The sequence below is a fragment of the Oncorhynchus tshawytscha genome, linkage group LG10 (assembly GCF_018296145.1).
Source record: "Oncorhynchus tshawytscha isolate Ot180627B linkage group LG10, Otsh_v2.0, whole genome shotgun sequence".
Lineage (NCBI taxonomy): Eukaryota > Metazoa > Chordata > Actinopteri > Salmoniformes > Salmonidae > Oncorhynchus > Oncorhynchus tshawytscha.
In genome coordinates, this window is record NC_056438.1 from 12262439 (window position 1) to 12283016 (window position 20578).

The window sequence follows — 20578 nt, forward strand, 5'->3', positions numbered from 1 at the left end:
CAAATACTTTTAGACTATTACTCAAGTAGTATTTTATTGAGTGACTATCACTTTTACTTGAGTCATTTTCTATTATGGTGTGGAGTGGATTTAATTATCAACCTATTATTACATTCAACGATAGATTACTAGTAAAGATCGAATACAAAAGCTTGAGATATTGGCATTATCATACACAGTACATCATCATAGGATAGGGTCTTTGATTGGTTGACCGGGAAACACTTTTGTTGTCAGGAGGAGGACAACAGTCAATAGTTTTGTGAAATGAGAAAAAAATGACGACCTTTTGGAGATAAAATAAATGAATGATGAAAAAATCTCACGCCCGTATCTAAATAAAGTTGATATAATTATACTTTTTTTCTATATATATATATATATATATATAAAATACTGTTTCATTTATTGATGCCATACTTTGTACAATATTTGTGAGTGAATGAGTGAATTAATGAATCCATGAATCAATGCAATGAGTGAAGCAGAGTGAACAAACAAAAATAACCCAGAAATTCGTATTATAGCTAAATACCTATTTTATGTCTTACATAATATACACATTGAATTACTTACATGAAGAGAAATAAGGCCAGTAGTTAACAGGCTGGGAGAGACACAGCAGTGTTAGTTAATAGCACCAAGGATAATTATTATTTTTTATTTTTTATAAAAAAGAACAATGGAAAGATTCATTAAAAAAAAGGTAAGCCTAGAAAATAATCAGTCTCGCTAAGAAAGCTCATCAGTGCATCTGTTCTCTTTGATGTTCCGAGGTCAAAGTGCCGATTTGGTAACAACAAAACAAAAAAATACTAAAAACTAAAAAAATAGCACATCTGTCTAAAAACAAAATGATGTACCTCGTCTGTGCCAATAACCAAAAATCCACATGTATTATTTTGGTAACAGTTCATTTTAATGGGTCCTTATTACAGTGTAATCACATATGTAATTACACTGTATCAAATATTGTAGGTAATTGTAATAACTAACTTATAGTTACACTGTGATAACAATATGTAACTGGTGGTAATTGTTGTTACACACAGGGGTGTAACAACAAATGGTTGTTACCATGCTTGTTATAGATGTTACAGTTTCCGAAAGTATCCCAACGCACCATATTTCAGCCTGCACAAACCACGTGATAAGTGTTAGCCAATTAAAAACCGACCACTACATTGACACAACTCTGCAAAAAAAGATCTGGAGTCTGATACCCAGGTCCAACGGCAACAAAGGGTTCCCAAATGGTTCACATCAAAAACATTGTTTCAATTATTTAATGGTGCATTTGACAATTGGTCAATTACTTTAACCTTCAATTAATTTTTTTTTAGACACATAAACAGTTATGGTCATTCGTGCCAAAGCCTATTAAGCTTGGTTGAATAGGGGTTTATAAATGCACTTAAAATGGTCATAAGACAAACTCTTATTCCATCATGTAACTTTGCAAGGGTTTTGCTGTTGAGGAACATTTAACATATGTAGTTAGCTGGCCTTGTGTTGGCTAGCTAGCAAATGTTAGCTGGCGTTTTTATTAGGCCTACCAACTAGGCTAGCTAGCTAGTTTTTTTTACCATCTACGGAATAGACTTTCCATGCAATCTGTTGAGATGTTTTGGATTAGCTAGCAGAAATAATTACATTGTACTTATACATATATTACATGTACTCTGTTGTGTACTAGTGTGTTTATTTTCTCACTTTGATGGTGCTTCCAGAAGTGTTATAATGAGGTCCAAGCTGTCGGGATGGGCAATGTACTATATAAGTACACGTTAATTACAAATAAGTATCCATCAAGATACACTTCATTTTAACGTTCTGAAATCCTTTGTAACAGTAATTACATTGTACTTGTACTTATATTATATGTAGTCCGCGGTGTACTTGTGGGTTTATCCTCCCACATAATGGACAACATACACAATCATTGTAAGTAAAATATATATTATAATCCGGTATGGACACCCATATGGTAGACTCCAGTCAGTGAGGTTGTCCTATACCTGATCTGTTTTTTGGAAACTCAACCAAGTTGATAAACGTTTTGGGGGGAAACTGCTAACAACAACGAGCGGAGATTTTGAAGTGTGCGCCTTCACGGGTAGGTAATTAGAGCCTATTGAGCCTCCAAACTTTGTAATCTTGGACCCAGAACATCTATCCAGAAGAGATTACAACCTTGTGACAGTTAACACTTATTGGTGAATTTAGTGGAGACTTTCCCATTTGTAACAAGCATGGTAAGCACGGTAACAAGCATGGTAAGCTTGGTAACAAGCATGGTAAGCATGGTAACAAGCATGGTAAGCTTGGTAACAAGCATGGTAACAAGCATGGTAACAAGCATGGTAAGCATGGTAACAAGCATGGTAAGCACGGTAACAAGCATGGTAACAAGCATGGTAAGCATGGTAACAAGCATGGTAACAAGCATGGTAAGCATGGTAACAAGCATGGTAAGCATGGTAACAAGCATGGTAACAAGCATGGTAACAAGCATTTGTTGTTACACCCCTGTAATTACAGACTGAAATTATCACCAGTTACATGTTGTTATTACAGTGTAACTATGAGTTATTACAATTAAATACAATATTTGATACAGCGCAATTACACATTTAATTACACTGTAATAAGGACCCCTTAAAATGAAGTGTTACCATTATTGATAACACTTTATATATATATATATATATATATTCTCTGCGAAATACAGAAAAAATTTCAACAAAATGCACTTTTGTCACACATTCACCATGGCACCTTTTGTGGATTTTGTGTGTTTCTTTTTGACGTACTTGAGGTAAGTAAAAAGAATAAAAGATTAAATAAATTCATTTTATCAACATTTTTTCTTTTCTTGCTGTGTTGCACAGTAGCACCAATGAAGTTGCTGTTTCCGGAAGACAATGCACCAGTGGAGTTCCACCTTGTTCTCACGGAGACGTCAACATCACCCCCACTCCGCCCGCCTGCCGCCATTGTCGTTGTCGGTCATCCCCGGCAACGGTTGCCACCGCGCTGTTACGTCCTCTTCATACAGACCACACAGCGGCTAATGCGCGTCGATAGGTTACCTGCCTTCAGCGTCTCTGACTGTGGCTTCCTGTTATGGGTCAGGGGTTAGAGGTCAGGGGTTGGCATCACTGTATGATCACTGGGATCTTTAGATCGTATATGAAAATAACCAATCTGTTTAGCTAGCACTTCCAGTTATAGCTAGAGTGCACTATATATGGAATAGGGTGCTATTTCAGTAGCAACCTCAGTGTCTTGTACCTAAACATTTCCTGTTTGGAAAATCATTGGTCGATTGATTGATGGTACCTGAACATTTCTGATTGGTCGACAGTGGCCAGCCAGAAGCTGTATGTGTTGCCATAGTAGTTGCAGGTCCCTCGGCCGTGACACTCGATGAAGGGAGAGCTCCGGAACTCCTCTAGACAGGAGCCAGGAGAGGCCAGAGCCTGACCAGAGCCCTCAGCACCTGCACTGGTGTGCTGTTAGAGAGGGAGGTGGAGGGAGAGATAGAAGAGAAGAAGAAGAGTAAAATAAAGAGGAAGTTGTGTGTGGATATAGTGGGCTTTGAATATGTGTTAACACATTTCAAATGTAAAACTTGATTCATGTGTACCTTGGCAAGGGTTGGTTGGCATGTGTGTGTGTCTGTGAGTGACTGAGTGTGTGTGTGAGTGTGAGTGTGAGTCTGTGTCTGTGTGTACCATCATGAAGGAGTATCCGATCCACAGTGGTTCCCAGTAGCTGGGGCAGGTGGGGATCTGAATGGTTTGACTGTGTACAGCGATCACCATGGCAGGGGCCTCACACACTGCACACCTAATAACACACACAGAGGAGTTAAACACACGCTTTTAACATCTAGTCTCATATATCTTAACGCTCACACTGCCTTTACTTTTGAATCAAAGTTTGCCAGACTCTTTTGCCAGACTCTTTTGCCAGACTCTTTTGCCAGACTCTTTTGCCAGACTCTTTTGCCAGACTCTTTTGCCAGACTCTTTTGCCAGACTCTTTTGCCAGACTCTTTTGCCAGCTCACTTCACCTATTTGATGGTCTGAATCCTCTTTGCATTCACATTGTTATGTTTAGAAAAGGAACCAATATATTCCCCCCCCTCACCAGCATTCACTCAATGTACTAGGTAAAAGTAGAGGACAAGCCATTCCATCAGAACGTGTGATCGTACAGCTAGATGTACCTACTTCACATGGAGGTTGGTGGGACCTTAATTGGGGAGGACGGGCTCATGGTAATGGCTGGAGCGGAATCAGTGGAATGGTTTCCATGGTTTCCATGTGTTTGATGCCATTCCATTCGCTCCGTTCCAGCCGTTATTATGAGCCGACCTCCCCTCAACAGCCTCCACTGACATACTTACATTTTGGAAACTAATATTCAGGGAGGGGTTGGAAATAAAAATTATTTTTCAATAATTTAGTTCTGAACAGAATCATTATTTTTCATTCAGTTCCACTGTTCCAACCAGCAAAGTACAGTTTTGATCCGATCCAAACCAAAAAAAGGCTGGTTATGTCAGTACCTTTCGCTTATTTTTAAACCTCTGAAATATATGTATTTTTTACATTTAGCGTGACATTAAATGACTTCACCAATCCGTGTGGACAGAGCAGCTTGCTGTGGAGCGGGTAAGTGATTTCATCTGTGTAGGAAAGTTGTTAAGAGCAAGTTGTATTTTGCTGCAACAGCCTGGTTTCATAATAACGGAACAGGGCGCAAGATGCAAATGAAATTTAGAGGGGGAGGTGCGAGCGAGAGAGGATGGAGGAAGCTTGTCTTGAAGCACTCTGCATCTTGTTTGGGGAATGCATTATCTGAATTAGGTCCACAGAATTACACCTACGGAGGAGCGCGGCTTTTATGGAGGAACTTTGAATGTCTTTGAACTTCTGTGTTGGTTTAACTTTGGACCAGAGAAAATGTTAGCTAGCTATCTTAACAAACTTGTGTGTGCAAAGCAGCACTAAAATTAAAAACACGTCTTATGTTTTTGTAGTAAATAAATCCAATGTGAAACATGATAACTATAGTATCCTGAACTAGTATTGAAAAAGTAAATCCATTCTTCTCTAATTAAACATCTCTCCCTAATTTCTGAATTACGCTTGTAACATTGTCAGTAGGCTACAGTAACCTATGATTCAGAGGGGGAGGGGCTACAGTAACCTATGATTCAGAGAGGGAGGGGCTACAGTAACCTATGCTTCTGAGGGGAGGGGCTACAGTGACCTATGCTTCTGAGGGGAGGGGCTACAGTAACCTATGCTTCTGAGGGGAGGGGCTACAGTAACCTACGCTTCAGAGGGGAGGGGCTACAGTAACCTATGCCCCAGAGGGGAGGGGCTACAGTAACATATGCTTCCAAGGGGAGGGGCTACAGTAACCTATGCTTCTGAGGGGAGGGGCTACAGTAACCTATGCTTTAGAGGGGGAGGGGCAGGTAGCCTACACGTATTGTACACCCATTGGCAAAGACTTCCAACTGGCAGGCTGACACTGGAATAACTTTCTGAGTGACAGAGTGAGGGCTCTGCATAGGTGCATTGTTGACATTTTTGTGGGACTGGAAAAAAAATGCCCGGAACGTAAAATAACATTATTAACTTGTTCCCATGTTTTAAAATAACAGTTCTGTTCCAGAACAGTATATATAAGTTTCATTTTGGGTTCGGGTTCTGTTGCTCAAATAATCGTGTTATTTTACGGTTTTCAGGTTCTGTTCCCTGAACCCTTGAAAAACATTGCATTTAGTTAAAAGATTAGACATAATCATTGTAATCAGAAGATAATATTGACATTTTACATCAATATTACATGTAAATATTATTGGTGACAGATTAAATAGCAGAAGAATAACTGCAGATGAAATAATGCTGTAGGCCTAATGTCAGTAGTCTAGTGTGAGTGGTTATAACAGTAGTCTAGTGTGAGGGGTTATAACAGTAGTCTAGTGGGAGGGGTTATGTCAGTAGTCTAGTGGGAGGGGTTATAACAGTAGTCTAGTGGGAGGGGTTATAACAGTAGTCTAGTGTGAGGGGTTATAACAGTAGTCTAGTGTGAGGGGTTATAACAGTAGTCTAGTGTGAGGGGTTATGTCAGTAGTCTAGTGTGAGGGGTTATAACAGTAGTCTAGTGTGAGGGGTTATAACAGTAGTCTAGTGGGAGGGGTTATAACAGTAGTCTAGTGGGAGGGGTTATAACAGTAGTCTAGTGTGAGGGCTTATAACAGTAGTCTAGTGTGAGGGGTTATATCAGTAGTCTAGTGTGAGGGGTTATGTCAGTAGTCTAGTGGGAGGGGTTATATCAGTAGTCTAGTGTGAGGGGTTATAACAGTAGTCTAGTGTGAGGGGTTATATCAGTAGTCTAGTGTGAGGGGTTATATCAGTAGTCTAGTGTCAGTAGTCTAGTGTGAGGGGTTATGTCAGTAGTCAAGTGTGAGGGGTTATAACAGTAGTCTAGTGTGAGGGGTTATGTCAGTAGTCTAGTGTGAGGGGTTATAACAGTAGTCTAGTGTGAGGGGTTATGTCAGTAGTCTAGTGGGAGGGGTTATGGCAGTAGTCTAGTGGGGGTTATGTCAGTAGTCTATAACAGTAGTCTAGTGGGAGGGGTTATGTCAGTAGTCTAGTGGTTATATCAGTAGTCTAGTGTGAGGGGTTATGTCAGTGGTCTAGTGGGAGGGTTATGGCAGTAGTCTAGTGGGAGGGTTATAACAGTAGTCTAGTGGGAGGGGTTATAACAGTAGTCTAGTGGGAGGGGTTATGTCAGTAGTCTAGGGGTTATATCAGTAGTCTAGTGTGAGGGGTTGTGTCAGTGGTCTAGTGTGAGGGGTTATGTCAGTAGTCTAGTGTGAGGGGTTATGTCAGTAGTCTAGTGTGAGTGGTTATAACAGTAGTCTAATGTGAGGGGTTATAACAGTAGTCTAGTGGGAGGGGTTATGTCAGTAGTCTAGTGGGAGGGGTTATAACAGTAGTCTAGTGTGAGGGGTTATAACAGTAGTCTAGTGGGAGGGGTTATAACAGTAGTCTAGTGGGAGGGGTTATGTCAGTAGTCTAGTGTGAGGGGTTATAACAGTAGTCTAGTGTGAGGGGTTATAACAGTAGTCTAGTGTGAGGGGTTATAACAGTAGTCTAGTGGGAGAGGTTATGTCAGTAGTCTAGTGTGAGGGGTTATAACAGTAGTCTAGTGTGAGGGGTTATGTCAGTAGTCTAGTGTGAGGGGTTATAACAGTAGTCTAGTGTGAGGGGTTATGTCAGTAGTCTAGTGTGAGGGGTTATAACAGTAGTCTAGTGTGAGGGGTTATAACAGTAGTCTAGTGTGAGGGGTTATAACAGTAGTCTAGTGTGAGGGGTTATAACAGTAGTCTAGTGTGAGGGTTATAACAGTAGTCTAGTGTGAGGGGTTATATCAGTAGTCTAGTGTGAGGGGTTATATCAGTAGTCTAGTGTGAGGGGTTATAACAGTAGTCTAGTGTGAGGGGTTATAACAGTAGTCTAGTGTGAGGGGTTATAACAGTAGTCCAGTGGGAGGGGTTATAACAGTAGTCTAGTGTGAGGGGTTATGTCAGTAGTCTAGTGGGAGGGGTTATATCAGTAGTCTAGTGGGAGGGGTTATATCAGTAGTCTAGTGGGAGGGGTTATATCAGTAGTCTAGTGGGAGGGGTTATATCAGTAGTCTAGTGGGAGGGGTTATATCAGTAGTCTAGTGGGAGGGGTTATGTCAGTAGTCTAGTGTGAGGGGTTATGTCAGTAGTCTAGTGTGAGGGGTTATGTCAGTAGTCTAGTGTGAGGGGTTATGTCAGTAGTCAAGTGTGAGGGGTTATAACAGTAGTCTAGTGTGAGGGGTTATAACAGTAGTCTAGTGTGAGGGGTTATGTCAGTAGTCTAGTGTCAGTAGTCTAGTGTGAGGGGTTATAACGGTAGTCTAGTGTGAGGGGTTATAAGTCTAGTAGTCTAGTGTGAGGGGTTATGTCAGTAGTCTAGTGTCAGTAGTCTAGTGTGAGGGGTTATAACAGTAGTCTAGTGTGAGGGGTTATAACAGTAGTCTAGTGTGAGTTATAACAGTAGTCTAGGGAGTTATAACAGTAGTCTAGTGGGAGAGGTTATGTCAGTAGTCTAGTGTGAGGGGTTATAACAGTAGTCTAGTGTGAGGGGTTATGTCAGTAGTCTAGTGTGAGGGGTTATAACAGTAGTCTAGTGTGAGGGGTTATGTCAGTAGTCTAGTGTGAGGGGTTATAACAGTAGTCTAGTGTGAGGGGTTATAACAGTAGTCTAGTGTGAGGGGTTATAACAGTAGTCTAGTGTGAGGGGTTATAACAGTAGTCTAGTGTGAGGGGTTATAACAGTAGTCTAGTGTGAGTGGTTATGTCAGTAGTCTAGTGTGAGGGGTTATATCAGTAGTCTAGTGTGAGGGGTTATAACAGTAGTCTAGTGTGAGGGGTTATAACAGTAGTCTAGTGTGAGGGGTTATAACAGTAGTCTAGTGGGAGGGGTTATAACAGTAGTCTAGTGTGAGGGGTTATGTCAGTAGTCTAGTGGGAGGGGTTATATCAGTAGTCTAGTGGGAGGGGTTATATCAGTAGTCTAGTGGGAGGGGTTATATCAGTAGTCTAGTGGGAGGGGTTATATCAGTAGTCTAGTGGGAGGGGTTATATCAGTAGTCTAGTGGGAGGGGTTATATCAGTAGTCTAGTGGGAGGGGTTATGTCAGTAGTCTAGTGTGAGGGGTTATGTCAGTAGTCTAGTGGGAGGGGTTATGTCAGTAGTCAAGTGTGAGGGGTTATAACAGTAGTCTAGTGTGAGGGGTTATAACAGTAGTCTAGTGTGAGGGGTTATGTCAGTAGTCTAGTGTCAGTAGTCTAGTGTGAGGGGTTATAACGGTAGTCTAGTGTGAGGGGTTATAACAGTAGTCTAGTGTGAGGGGTTATGTCAGTAGTCTAGTGTCAGTAGTCTAGTGTGAGGGGTTATGTCAGTAGTCTAGTGTCAGTAGTCTAGTGTGAGGGGTTATGTCAGTAGTCTAGTGTCAGTAGTCTAGTGTGAGGGGTTATGTCAGTAGTCTAGTGGGAGGGGTTATGGCAGTAGTCTAGTGGGAGGGGTTATAACAGTAGTCTAGTGGGAGGGGTTATAACAGTAGTCTAGTGGGAGGGGTTATGTCAGTAGTCTAGGGGTTATATCAGTAGTCTAGTGTGAGGGGTTATGTCAGTAGTCTAGTGGGCGGGGTTGTGTCAGTAGTCTAGTGGGCGGGGTTGTGTCAGTAGTCTAGTGGGAGGGGTTATGTCAGTAGTCTAGTGGGAGGGGTTATGCCAGTAGTCTAGTGTGAGGGGTTATAACAGTATTCTAGTGTGAGGGGTTATAACAGTAGTCTAGTGTGAGGGGTTATAACAGTAGTCTAGTGTGAGGGGTTATGTCAGTAGTCCAGTGTGAGGGGTTATAACAGTAGTCCAGTGTGAGGGGTTATAACAGTAGTCTAGTGTGAGGGGTTATGTCAGTAGTCTAGTGTGAGGGTTATAACAGTAGTCTAGTGGGAGGGGTTATGTCAGTAGTCTAGGGGTTATATCAGTAGTCTAGTGTGAGGGGTTATGTCAGTAGTCTAGTGGGAGGGGTTATGTCAGTAGTCTAGGGGTTATATCAGTAGTCTAGTGTGAGGGGTTATAACAGTAGTCTAGGGGTTATATCAGTAGTCTAGTGTGAGGGGTTATAACAGTAGTCTAGTGGGAGGGGTTATGTCAGTAGTCTAGGGGTTATATCAGTAGTCTAGTGTGAGGGGTTATGTCAGTAGTCTAGTGGGAGGGGTTGTGTCAGTAGTCTAGTTGGAGGGGTTGTGTCAGTAGTCTAGTGGGAGGGGTTGTGTCAGTAGTCTAGTGGGCGGGGTTGTGTCAGTAGTCTAGTGGGAGGGGTTATGTCAGTAGTCTAGTGGGAGGGGTTATGCCAGTAGTCTAGTGTGAGGGGTTATAACAGTAGTCTAGTGTGAGGGGTTATAACAGTAGTCTAGTGTGAGGGGTTATAACAGTAGTCTAGTGTGAGGGGTTATGTCAGTAGTCCAGTGTGAGGGGTTGTGTCAGTAGTCTAGTGGGAGGGGTTATGACAGTAGTTTAGTGGGAGGGGTTATGACAGTAGTTTAGTGGGAGGGGTTATGACAGTAGTTTAGTGTGAGGGGTTATGACAGTAGTTTAGTGTGAGGGGTTATGTCAGTAGTCTAGTGTGAGGGGTTATGACAGTAGTTTAGTGTGAGGGGTTATGTCAGTAGTCTAGTGTGAGGGGTTATGACAGTAGTTTAGTGTGAGGGGTTGTGTCAGTAGTCTAGTGTGAGGGGTTATGACAGTAGTTTAGTGTGAGGGGTTATGACAGTAGTTTAGTGTGAGGGGTTGTGTCAGTAGTCTAGTGGGAGGGGTTATGACAGTAGTTTAGTGTGAGGGGTTATGTCAGTAGTCTAGTGGGAGGGGTTATGACAGTAGTTTAGTGTGAGGGGTTATGTCAGTAGTCTAGTGTGAGGGGTTATGTCAGTAGTCTAGTGTGAGGGGTTATGTCAGGGGAAACAGTGCTGCGGTAGTCTAGTGTGTGGTGCAGGAATAATGACAAGCGAACCTGGGGAGCTTTTTTTTCACATTGCCCTAATCAAGCGAACCGATCTCAGACCTCCTCTCGAGATTGTCTCAGCTTCAGGGGTTCTTTTGAGGGTCTGAATTCACTTGGAGTGTTTACCCTGCACTAAAAAAATGCACTGAGTTCACAAAAAAATGTCTCAATTGGACCAAGTGTGAAAACACCCTTAGATGTTATCAAATCATAGTCCCCTATTGTATCTCCCTCCCTCCCTCCCTCTCTCTATCCTTCCATCCATCCTTCCTTCCTCCCGCCCACCCCTCCCTCCCTCCCTACCTGCTGATGAAAGGTTTGATGCCTTCTCCGGTGATGGGGGCCATACTCATGGGCATGGGCATGGGTGTAGACAGCCAATAGGAGTAGTCGTTACGGGAGGCGAAGTTACACACGTTGTTGATGTTACAGAACATGAATGGCATGGTGCTGAACCGACGCAGGCAACTACCAGCAGTACCTGACCAATGAGACGAGAGAGGGAGTGAGGAGAGGAAAGAGGGAGGGGAGGAAAGTGGGAGGGGAGGAAAGGGAACAGAAGAAAACAGGAAAAAATAAGCGAAGAGAAGATTTGAGGTTAATTCTGTGAGTTGCTTCTCTCACAACAACAACCATCTGTGTTCATGAATGTCATCGTGTATCTCCAGTCTCCATTCTTACCCAGGTCATGTCTGTGTGCCCTCTCATTACTCTCTCTGTGTGTGTGTCTTACCTAGGTCCTGTCCGTGTGCCCCCTCTCATTACTCTCTCTGTGTGTGTGTCTTACCTAGGTCCTGTCCGTGTGCCCTCTCATTACTCTCTCTGTGTGTGTGTCTTACCTAGGTCCTGTCCGTGTGCCCCCTCTCATTACTCTCTGTGTGTGTGTGTCTTACCTAGGTCCTGTCCGTGTGCCCCCTCTCATTACTCTGTGTGTGTGTGTGTGTGTCTTACCTAGGTCCTGTCCGTGTGCCCCCTCTCATTACTCTGTGTGTGTGTGTGTCTTACCTAGGTCCTGTCCGTGTGCCCCCTCTCATTACTCTCTGTGTGTGTGTGTCTTACCTAGGTCCTGTCCGTGTGCCCTCTCATTACTCTGTGTGTGTGTGTGTGTGTGTCTTACCTAGGTCCTGTCCGTGTGCCCCCTCTCATTACTCTCTCTGTGTGTGTGTCTTACCTAGGTCCTGTCCGTGTGCCCTCTCATTACTCTGTGTGTGTGTGTGTGTGTCTTACCTAGGTCCTGTCCGTGTTCCCTCTCATTACTCTCTCTGTGTGTGTGTGTGTCTTACCTAGGTCCTGTCCGTGTGCCCCCTCTCATTACTCTCTGTGTGTGTGTGTCTTACCTAGGTCCTGTCCGTGTGCCCTCTCATTACTCTCTGTGTGTGTGTGTGTGTCTTACCTAGGTCATGTCCGTGCCCCCTCTCATTACTCTCTTTGTGTGTGTGTCTTACCTAGGTCCTGTCCGTGTGCCCTCTCATTACTCTCTCTGTGTGTGTGTGTGTCTTACCTAGGTCCTGTCCGTGTGCCCTCTCATTACTCTCTCTGTGTGTGTGTGTGTGTGTGTCTTACCTAGGTCCTGTCCGTGTGCCCTCTCATTACTCTCTGTGTGTGTGTGTGTGTCTTACCTAGGTCCTGTCCGTGTGCCCTCTCATTACTCTCTCTCTGTGTGTGTGTGTGTGTGTCTTACCTAGGTCCTGTCCGTGTGCCCTCTCATTACTCTCTCTGTGTGTGTGTGTGTGTCTTACCTAGGTCCTGTCCGTGCGCCCTCTCATTACTCTCTCTGTGTGTGTGTGTGTGTGTCTTACCTAGGTCCTGTCCGTGTGCCCTCTCGTTGCCCTGTACGTAGAGCAGAGAGAACCCGTCGTAGATGAGGCTGGTCCCTTCGGGGCAGGTAGGGACATATTCAGCCTGGCTGTGTCTCGAGATCAGGAAGCCATGGGTCACAGAGGCTGAGCCGGGGTTACCTGGGGGGCCCTGCTGACCATCTGAACCAGTGGGACCTGGGTACCCACGCTGACCTGAGAACAGGGGATAGAATGGACATTAAACAACTCAATACACTTAATGAACAATAGTATAGTTTACTTGATTTTAGTTTATTTGACACTTCTTGAGCTATGTATTGGAGAGTAGGAGACTAGGAGAGATATAGGAGACAAAGGGGACAATAATAATAACATGACATTAATATGAATATGATTGATATTAATATGAATCCATTTTAATAAATGGTTCCAGCATGGAGTATCATTTGGCCAAACGATTTCTGGTTTGCTCTTGAAGACCTGGGCCAAAACGTGAAAAAACTTCTCAAATACTTGGTTCAGTTTGGTCGGTACAGTGGACCCTGTGGAATAGTCCCAAAAATGGAAAACTTCAAGCTAAATCAAATGCACCTCAATGTATTTGATCAAGGTTTGTCTGATGACTCAATCTTGTCTATACTGTCCAGTCATTGACACAGAGAACAAGGAACATTAAGAACTCAATGAACAGTAGGCTACTATAACGAAGTTGACTTGATGGGAATTTATTTACACTTCTAGAGCTATGTATTGTAATGACTATTGACTAATGATACAATGCATTCAGAAAGTATTCAGACCCCTTGATTTTTTCCACATTGTGTGACGTTACAGACTTATTCTACAAATTATTAAATAGTTTTCCCCCCTTATCAATCTACACACAATACTTTGTAATGACAAAGCTTAAAACAGGTTTTTAGAAAATTTTGCAAATGTATAAAAACCCTCCTGAAATATCAGACCCTTTACTCAGTACATGACAGAGCAAAAACCAAGTCATGAGGTTGAATGAATTGTCCATAGAGCTCCGAGCCAGGATTGTGTCGAGGCACAGATCTGGGGAAGGGTACCAAAATATTTCTGAAGCATTGAAGGTCCCCAAGAACACAGTGGCCTCAATCATTCTTAAATGGAAGAAGTTTGCTCTCAAGCTCTGTCAGGTTGGATGGGGAAAGCTATTTTCAGGTCCGGGCTATGGCTGGGCTACTCAAGGACATTCAGAGACTTATCCCGAAGCACCTCCTGGTCTTGGCTGTGTGCTTAGAGTCGTTGTCCTGTTGGAAGGTGAACCTTCGCTCCAGTCTGAGATCCTTTGCACTTTGGAGCAAGTTAACTGTGTTAACTAACCTCCAGACGAGCTTCAAAGCCATACAACTCTCCTTCCGTGGCCTCCAACTGCTCCTAAATGCAAGTAAAACTAAATGCATGCTCTTCAACCGATCGCTGCCCACACCTGCCTGCCCGTCCAGCATCACTACTCTGGACGGTTCTGACTTAGAATATGTGGACAACTACATATACCTAGGTGTCTAGTTAGACTGCAAACTCTCCTTCCAGACTCATCTCCAATCCAAAATTAAATCTAGAATCGGCTTCCTATTTCGCAACAAAGCATCCTTCACTCATGCTGCCAAACATACCCTCGTAAAACTGACTATCCTACCGATCCTTGACTTCAGCGATGTCATTTACAAAATAGCCTCCAACACTATTCAGCAAATTGGATGTAGTCTATCACAGTGCCATCCGTTTTGTCACCAGAGCCCCATATACTACCCACCACTGCGACCTGTATGCTCTCGTTGGCTGGCCCTCGCTTCATACTCGTTGCTAAACCCATTGGCTCCAGGTCATCTATAAGTCTTTGCTAGGTAAAGCCCCACCTTATCTCAGCTCACTGGTCACCATAGCAGCACCCACCCGTAGCACATGCTCCAGCAGGTATATTTCACTGGTCACCCCCAAAGCCAATTCCTCCTTCGGCCGCCTTTCCTTCCAGTTCTCTGCTGCCAATGACAGGAATGAACTGCAAAAATCACTGAAGCTGGAGACTCATATCTCCCTCACTAGCTTTAAGCACCAGCTGTCAGAGCAGCTCACAGATCACTGCACCTGTATATAGCCCATCTGTAAATAGCCCATCCAACTACCTCATCCCAATACGGTTATTTATTTGATTTATTTTGCTCCTTTGCACCCAAGTATCTCTACTTGCACATTCATCTTTTGCACATCTATCACTCCAGTGTTTAATTGCTATATTGTAATTATTTTGCCACTATGGCCTATTTATTGCACACACTGCACACCTATTTATTGCACACCTTATCTGCACACCTTATCTGCACACACTGGATATATATATATATATATATATATATATTTTTTTTATCCCTTTTTCCCTAATTGGTATCCAATTAGTAGTAGTTACTGTCTTGTCTCATCGCTGCAACTCCTGTTCGGACTCGGGAGAGGCGAAGGTCAAGAGCCATGCGTCCTCCGAAACACAACCCAACCAAGCCGTACTGCTTCTTGACAGAACGCACATTCACCATCAGGTTCTTGGTCACTTCCCTGACCAAGGCCATTCTCGCCCGATTGCTCAGTTTGGCTGGGCGGCCAGCTCTAGGAAGAGTCTTGGTGGTTCCAAACTTCTTCCATTTAAGATTGTTGGAGGCCACTGTGTTCCTAGGGACCTTCAATGCTGCAGAAATATTTTGGTACCCTTCCCCAGATCTGTGCCTCGACACAATCCTGTCTCGGAGCTCTACGGACAATTCATTCGACCTCATGGCTTGGTTTTTGCTCTGACATGCGCGGTCAACTGTGGGACCTTATACAGACAGGTGTGTGACTTTCCAAATCATGTCGGGGCGGCAAGTAGCCAAGTGGTTAGAGTGTTGAACTACTAACCGGAAGGTTACAAGATCGAATCCCTGAGCTGACAAGGTCAAAATCTGTCGTTCTGCCCCTGAACAACATAATAAGAATGTGTTCTAAACTGACTTGCCGAGTAAAATAAATGTCCAATCAATTGAATATACCACAGGTGGACTCAATCAAGTTGTAGAAACATCTCAAGGATGATCAATGGAAACAGGATGCACCTGAGCTCAATTTAGAGTCTCATAGCAAAGGATCAGAATACTTACATAAATAAGATATTTCTGTTTGATTTTTTTAACTTGCAAACATTTCTAAAAACATGTTTTCGCTTTGTCATTATGGGGTATTGTGTGTAGATTGCAAAAAAATAAATATATATTTAATCCATTTTAGAAAAGGCTGTAACGCAACAAAATATGAAAAAAGTCAAGGGGTCTGAATATTTACAGGCACTGTACATGACTGACATACACAATGGAAGATTAGGTCTGTGTAACATAGAATATGTACTCCATGAGATTTTAAACATTATTCGTAGGCTAGATGGAAGATTAGGTCTGTGTAACATAGAATATGTACTCCATGAGATTTTAAACATTATTCGTAGGCTAGATGGAAGATTAGGTCTGTGTAACATAGAATATGTACTCCATGAGATTTTAAACATTATTCGTAGGCTAGATGGAAGGTTAGGTCTGTGTAACATAGAATATGTACTCCATGAGATTTTAAACATTATTCGTAGGCTAGATGGAAGGTTAGGTCTGTGTAACATAGAATATGTACTCCATGAGATTTTAAACATTATTCGTAGGCTAGATGGAAGATTAGGTCTGTGTAACATAGAATATGTACTCCATGAGATTTTAAACATTATTCGTAGGCTAGATGGAAGGTTAGGTCTGTGTAACATAGAATATGTACTCCATGAGATTTTAAACATTATTCGTAGGCTAGATGGAAGGTTAGGTCTGTGTAACATAGAATATGTACTCCATGAGATTTTAAACATTATTCGTAGGCTAGATGGAAGGTTAGGTCTGTGTAACATAGAATATGTACTCCATGAGATTTTAAACATTATTCGTAGGCTAGATGGAAGGTTAGGTCTGTGTAACATAGAATATGTACTCCATGAGATTTTAAACATTATTCGTAGGCTAGATGGAAGGTTAGGTCTGTGTAACATAGAATATGTACTCCATGAGATTTTAAACATTATTCGTAGGCTAGATGGAAGATTAGGTCTGTGTAACATAGAATATGTACTCCATGAGATTTTAAACATTATTCGTAGGCTAGATGGAAGGTTAGGTCTGGGCGGCAAGTAGCCTAGCGGTCAAGAGCATTGGGCCAGCAACCGAAAGGTTGCTGGCCCACCTAGTCACTGCGCTGACTAGGTGAAAAATCTGTTGCTGTGCCCTTGAGCAAGGCTAAGGACCTGAGCAAGATGGAAGGTTAAGTCTGTGTAACATAGAGTATGTAGTTCAGGAGGTTTGAACCATTATTAGTGTTCTATGGACCTGAGCCAGATTGCAATCTTACCTGGCTGTCCGGCGGGTCCAGAGTCTCCCTTGCGGCCGAAGGCTCCACTGAATCCTGGGGGTCCTTCAGGACCGGGGTCCCCTGGTTGACCGGGCTGACCTGAAACAGACCAGAGGACTCAGTGAGTGGTCTCCATTTGAGGGGAAAACTAGCTAAATGCAGCTTTAAGCCTTCTCTGGCAAAACGAAGCTGACTGTAACTTTATAAATTAAGTCCTGTGTCAAACAGACACTGGGTGTGACAGTCCAATGACCTGAGCGTCCCTCCTGTCCGGGGGGTCCTTGGGAGCCACGGTTGCCTGGCAGACCTGAAGGGCCAGGGGGGCCACGTTCTCCCTTCAGCATGATGGGGCTCGCAGCGACACCTGGGTCACCTTGGTTTCCTGGAGTTAACAAAGACAGGGGTCATAGTGTATGTGTGTATGTGTGTGTGTGTGATCGCTAACAGACACCCACTGCTTTCAGCCATTCATCTTTCTGGTGTTTCTCCTTTAGGGTGCAACACTAGACTCACCAGCAGGACCAGGATCTCCAGGATCTCCAGGGAGACCGGATGATCCTGGGCTTCCAGATTCTCCCTTTAGTCCTGGAGTGGAAAAAGAGAGGTAGAGAGAGTAAGGGAGGAGAGAGGGAGAGGGAGAAAAAAGGGAGAGAGGAGTGGAGAGAGAGAGGGAAAAGGAGGAGAGAGGGAAAAGGAGGAGAGAGGGAGGAGAGAAGGAGAGGGAAGGAGTGGAGAGAGAGGGAGGGAGGAGAGAGGGAGAGGGAGGAGAGAGGGAGAGGGAAGGAGTGGAGAGAGATGGAGGAGAGAGAGAGAGGGAAGGAGTGGAGAGAGATGGAGGGAAGGAGTGGAGAGAGAGGGAAGGAGTGGAGAGAGAGGGAGAGGGAGGAGAGAGGGAGAGGGAGGAGAGAGGGAGAGGGAGGAGAGAGGGGAGGAGAGAGAGAGGGAGGAGAGAGGAAGGAGATAAGGAGAGGGAAGGAGTGGAGAGAGTCAACGTCAGTGTTTATAATGTCAATGTTGTTGCTAATATAAACGTATGTAATAATGCTGTTACTCGTTTACCTGGGAATCCGGGAACGCCGGGAAGTCCAATGTCTCCCTTCAGCCCGCTGCCACCAGAAGGGCCAGGAATACCCTGGTCACGTGATAGGGGAGAGGTCATGGGTCATGTAACATCACAATCCCAGATGGAATTCTAATTTACTTCACACAATCCCAAACCAACCCATAGCCCCTTTCCCTGGGTTAGGATCTATATTTGAGAGGAGAGGATCAATGAAAGCAATTTGGTCCATGATTGAAATGGAATTGATCCTGCTATCAATATCTATGGATCTAAGTTGTTTGGTTCCTTACTGGGAATCCGGGTGATCCCAATTCTCCCTTCGCTCCGGGGAAACCAGGGGATCCGGAAGATCCAGGGATTCCCTTCTCACCTTTGGTCCCTCCGCTGCCCCCAAGGCCACGAGGACCCTCCGGGCCAGGAGGACCTTCACACACAGAGGTCAGAGGTCAGAGATAACAAACAACTCAACCTGACATTATAACAAAAAACAATATTAGTAACACTATCTGATCCATCTCTATGGTTACTGTTAAACACTATCTGATCCATCTCTATGGTTACTGTAGAACACTATCTGATCCATCTCTATGGTTACCGTAGAACACTATCTGATCCATCTCTATGGTTACTGTAGAACACTATCTGATCCATCTCTATGGTTACTGTTAAACACTATCTGATCCGTCTCTATGGTTACTGTAGAACACTATCAGATCCATCTCTATGGTTACTGTACTAACCTGTTATACAGTTAGTTTTATGAAACTCACCCATTCAAATTTCACTGTAGCTGTATTACCTACTACACATACAACCATTTAAAAATACAGTATGAATCAGAAGATGCTATTGGGAGGAGCTATAGGAGGATGGGCTCATTGTAATTGCTGGAATGGAATGAATGTAACAGAGTCAAATATGAGGTTTCCATATGTTTGATACCGTTCCATTCATATCATCCCAGCCATTACAATGAGCCCGTCCTCCTATAGCTCCTCCCACCATCATCTTCTGGTATGAATACAGTACAAAGGGGGAGGGGGGTGAGTGTGTGTTCAAGTGTGTTTTGTTTATTTTGGGGTGTATTCTTGTGTGTGTACAGTTAATCTGTAGCCCACAGTCCTTTGTTAGGTTACACAACCCATCCTGAAAAATGAAGAGTGGTTAGCAAATCAGCAATGTTGTAAAGTCATACCCAATTCAACAAAACGCTAGCGAGTCCAGGCTGTTTGTGCTGTCATTCCAACAATGCAATGGAGTTGACAAGACCACAAACGGATCAGAGACCAGGGCTAACAAAATGTCCGCTATTCAAAATGAACACAGATCAGTATTATCACAACAGAACAACAGTGGTCATCATCATCAAACACCATGGAGTCTAACCTGGAGGACCTATGTGTCCCAGAATTCCCTGTATCGCAGAGCCGGGCGGCAGAATGTGCAGGGGTAAAACAAGAGTTAGCATAGACACAGGATAACTAACATCTGACACAGCCAGATCTCAAGGCAAATCAAATAACTGTTTTAAGAAATCAAATCTTATGCAGCTTATTTTCAATATCGTTATTTAAATGAATACCTGCTTGGGGTTTGGCTGTGTACATATATGATGCAACAGAAGTATTTGTAATAGTTTGAAAGGGAAAGCTAAATAGTGTCCGTTCTTAAAGTATTTAATGATAATGGAGAAAATGCTAACATCTCTATATTGTCTTACACGACATAATGCTAAATTCATGTCGATCAACTACTTCATCAACAAATGAGTCAATTCCAAGTTTAACACAATTACTGTATTTAGTGTTAGAAGTTTATGTGTTAATAATTAACATATTATTCATTCAAATTATCATCAGAAACAGTGGTTGCTAAAAAAGGTTTGGATTATTTCTAAACATGGTTTGTTTTTATAAAATCTCAATCTGTTACCACATTTAAAGACAAAACATACAAAAACATTCTATCAAAAGTCCTTTTAATTACGGTTCTCTGACCAGCGTGACTCAGAGGAAAACTGAGATTAGCAGGACTAAAAAAGGCATGATCAGAAATTAAGGGAAGAAAGTAATTTATCAAATCAAAATCAAGAGATCCAAGATCATTTGGCAACACTTTGACTGCACTGTGTGTTCTAAGGTTCTAGATTTGTTTTTCAGAACAGGGTCACAGTGAGATGAAAGAGTTCTAAATGTTGTTCTTGGTCAGGAGACCAACATGCAGTAGGACAGAAGCCTGGGTACATGAACTCTGACTTGAGGGACCTGGTCACTGACACGCGTGTCATCAGAGGGGGTGGGGCTACACCACAGGGGGTGGAGTCAAGCCACAGGAAACAAGAAGTACGTGTCATCGCGCTCAACACTATATGGGGATGACGCTAGTCACACACCGAGCTGGGCTAGTAGTACTGGGCTCAATAATGCTTGATATAATATTATTAATGTAAAGAAAATACAGGTAACTACCTAAATAATGGAAAATGAGGGATACAAAGTATATTGAAAGCAGGTGCTTCCACACAGGTGTGGTCCCTGAGTTATTTAAGCAATCAACATCCCATCATGCTTAGCGTCATGTATAAAAATGCTGGGCAGGCCATTAGTTTGGCTACCATGGCTATGCCCCCATAGGATGGTCAATACCGCCATCCACAG

At 43.2% G+C, this 20578-nt stretch overlaps 1 protein-coding gene across 1 annotated transcript in view; it reads right to left on the reverse strand.

Annotated features, from left to right (window-relative positions):
- Window positions 1–373: 373 nt before the first annotated feature.
- The window catches only part of LOC112237840 (collagen alpha-5(IV) chain-like), a 113822-nt gene continuing 93617 nt past the window's right edge, over window positions 374–20578 (reverse strand). The window contains exons 39-48 of the mRNA XM_042328134.1: window positions 18212–18345; window positions 17918–17990; window positions 17372–17443; window positions 17112–17240; window positions 16859–16957; window positions 12425–12637; window positions 10929–11106; window positions 3738–3852; window positions 3343–3515; window positions 374–3121 (exon numbers count right to left, since the gene is read on the reverse strand). Coding sequence (XP_042184068.1) covers window positions 3040–3121; window positions 3343–3515; window positions 3738–3852; window positions 10929–11106; window positions 12425–12637; window positions 16859–16957; window positions 17112–17240; window positions 17372–17443; window positions 17918–17990; window positions 18212–18345 — 1268 coding nt within the window. The 3' untranslated portion in view covers window positions 374–3039. The remainder of the gene's footprint in view (window positions 3122–3342; window positions 3516–3737; window positions 3853–10928; window positions 11107–12424; window positions 12638–16858; window positions 16958–17111; window positions 17241–17371; window positions 17444–17917; window positions 17991–18211; window positions 18346–20578) is intronic.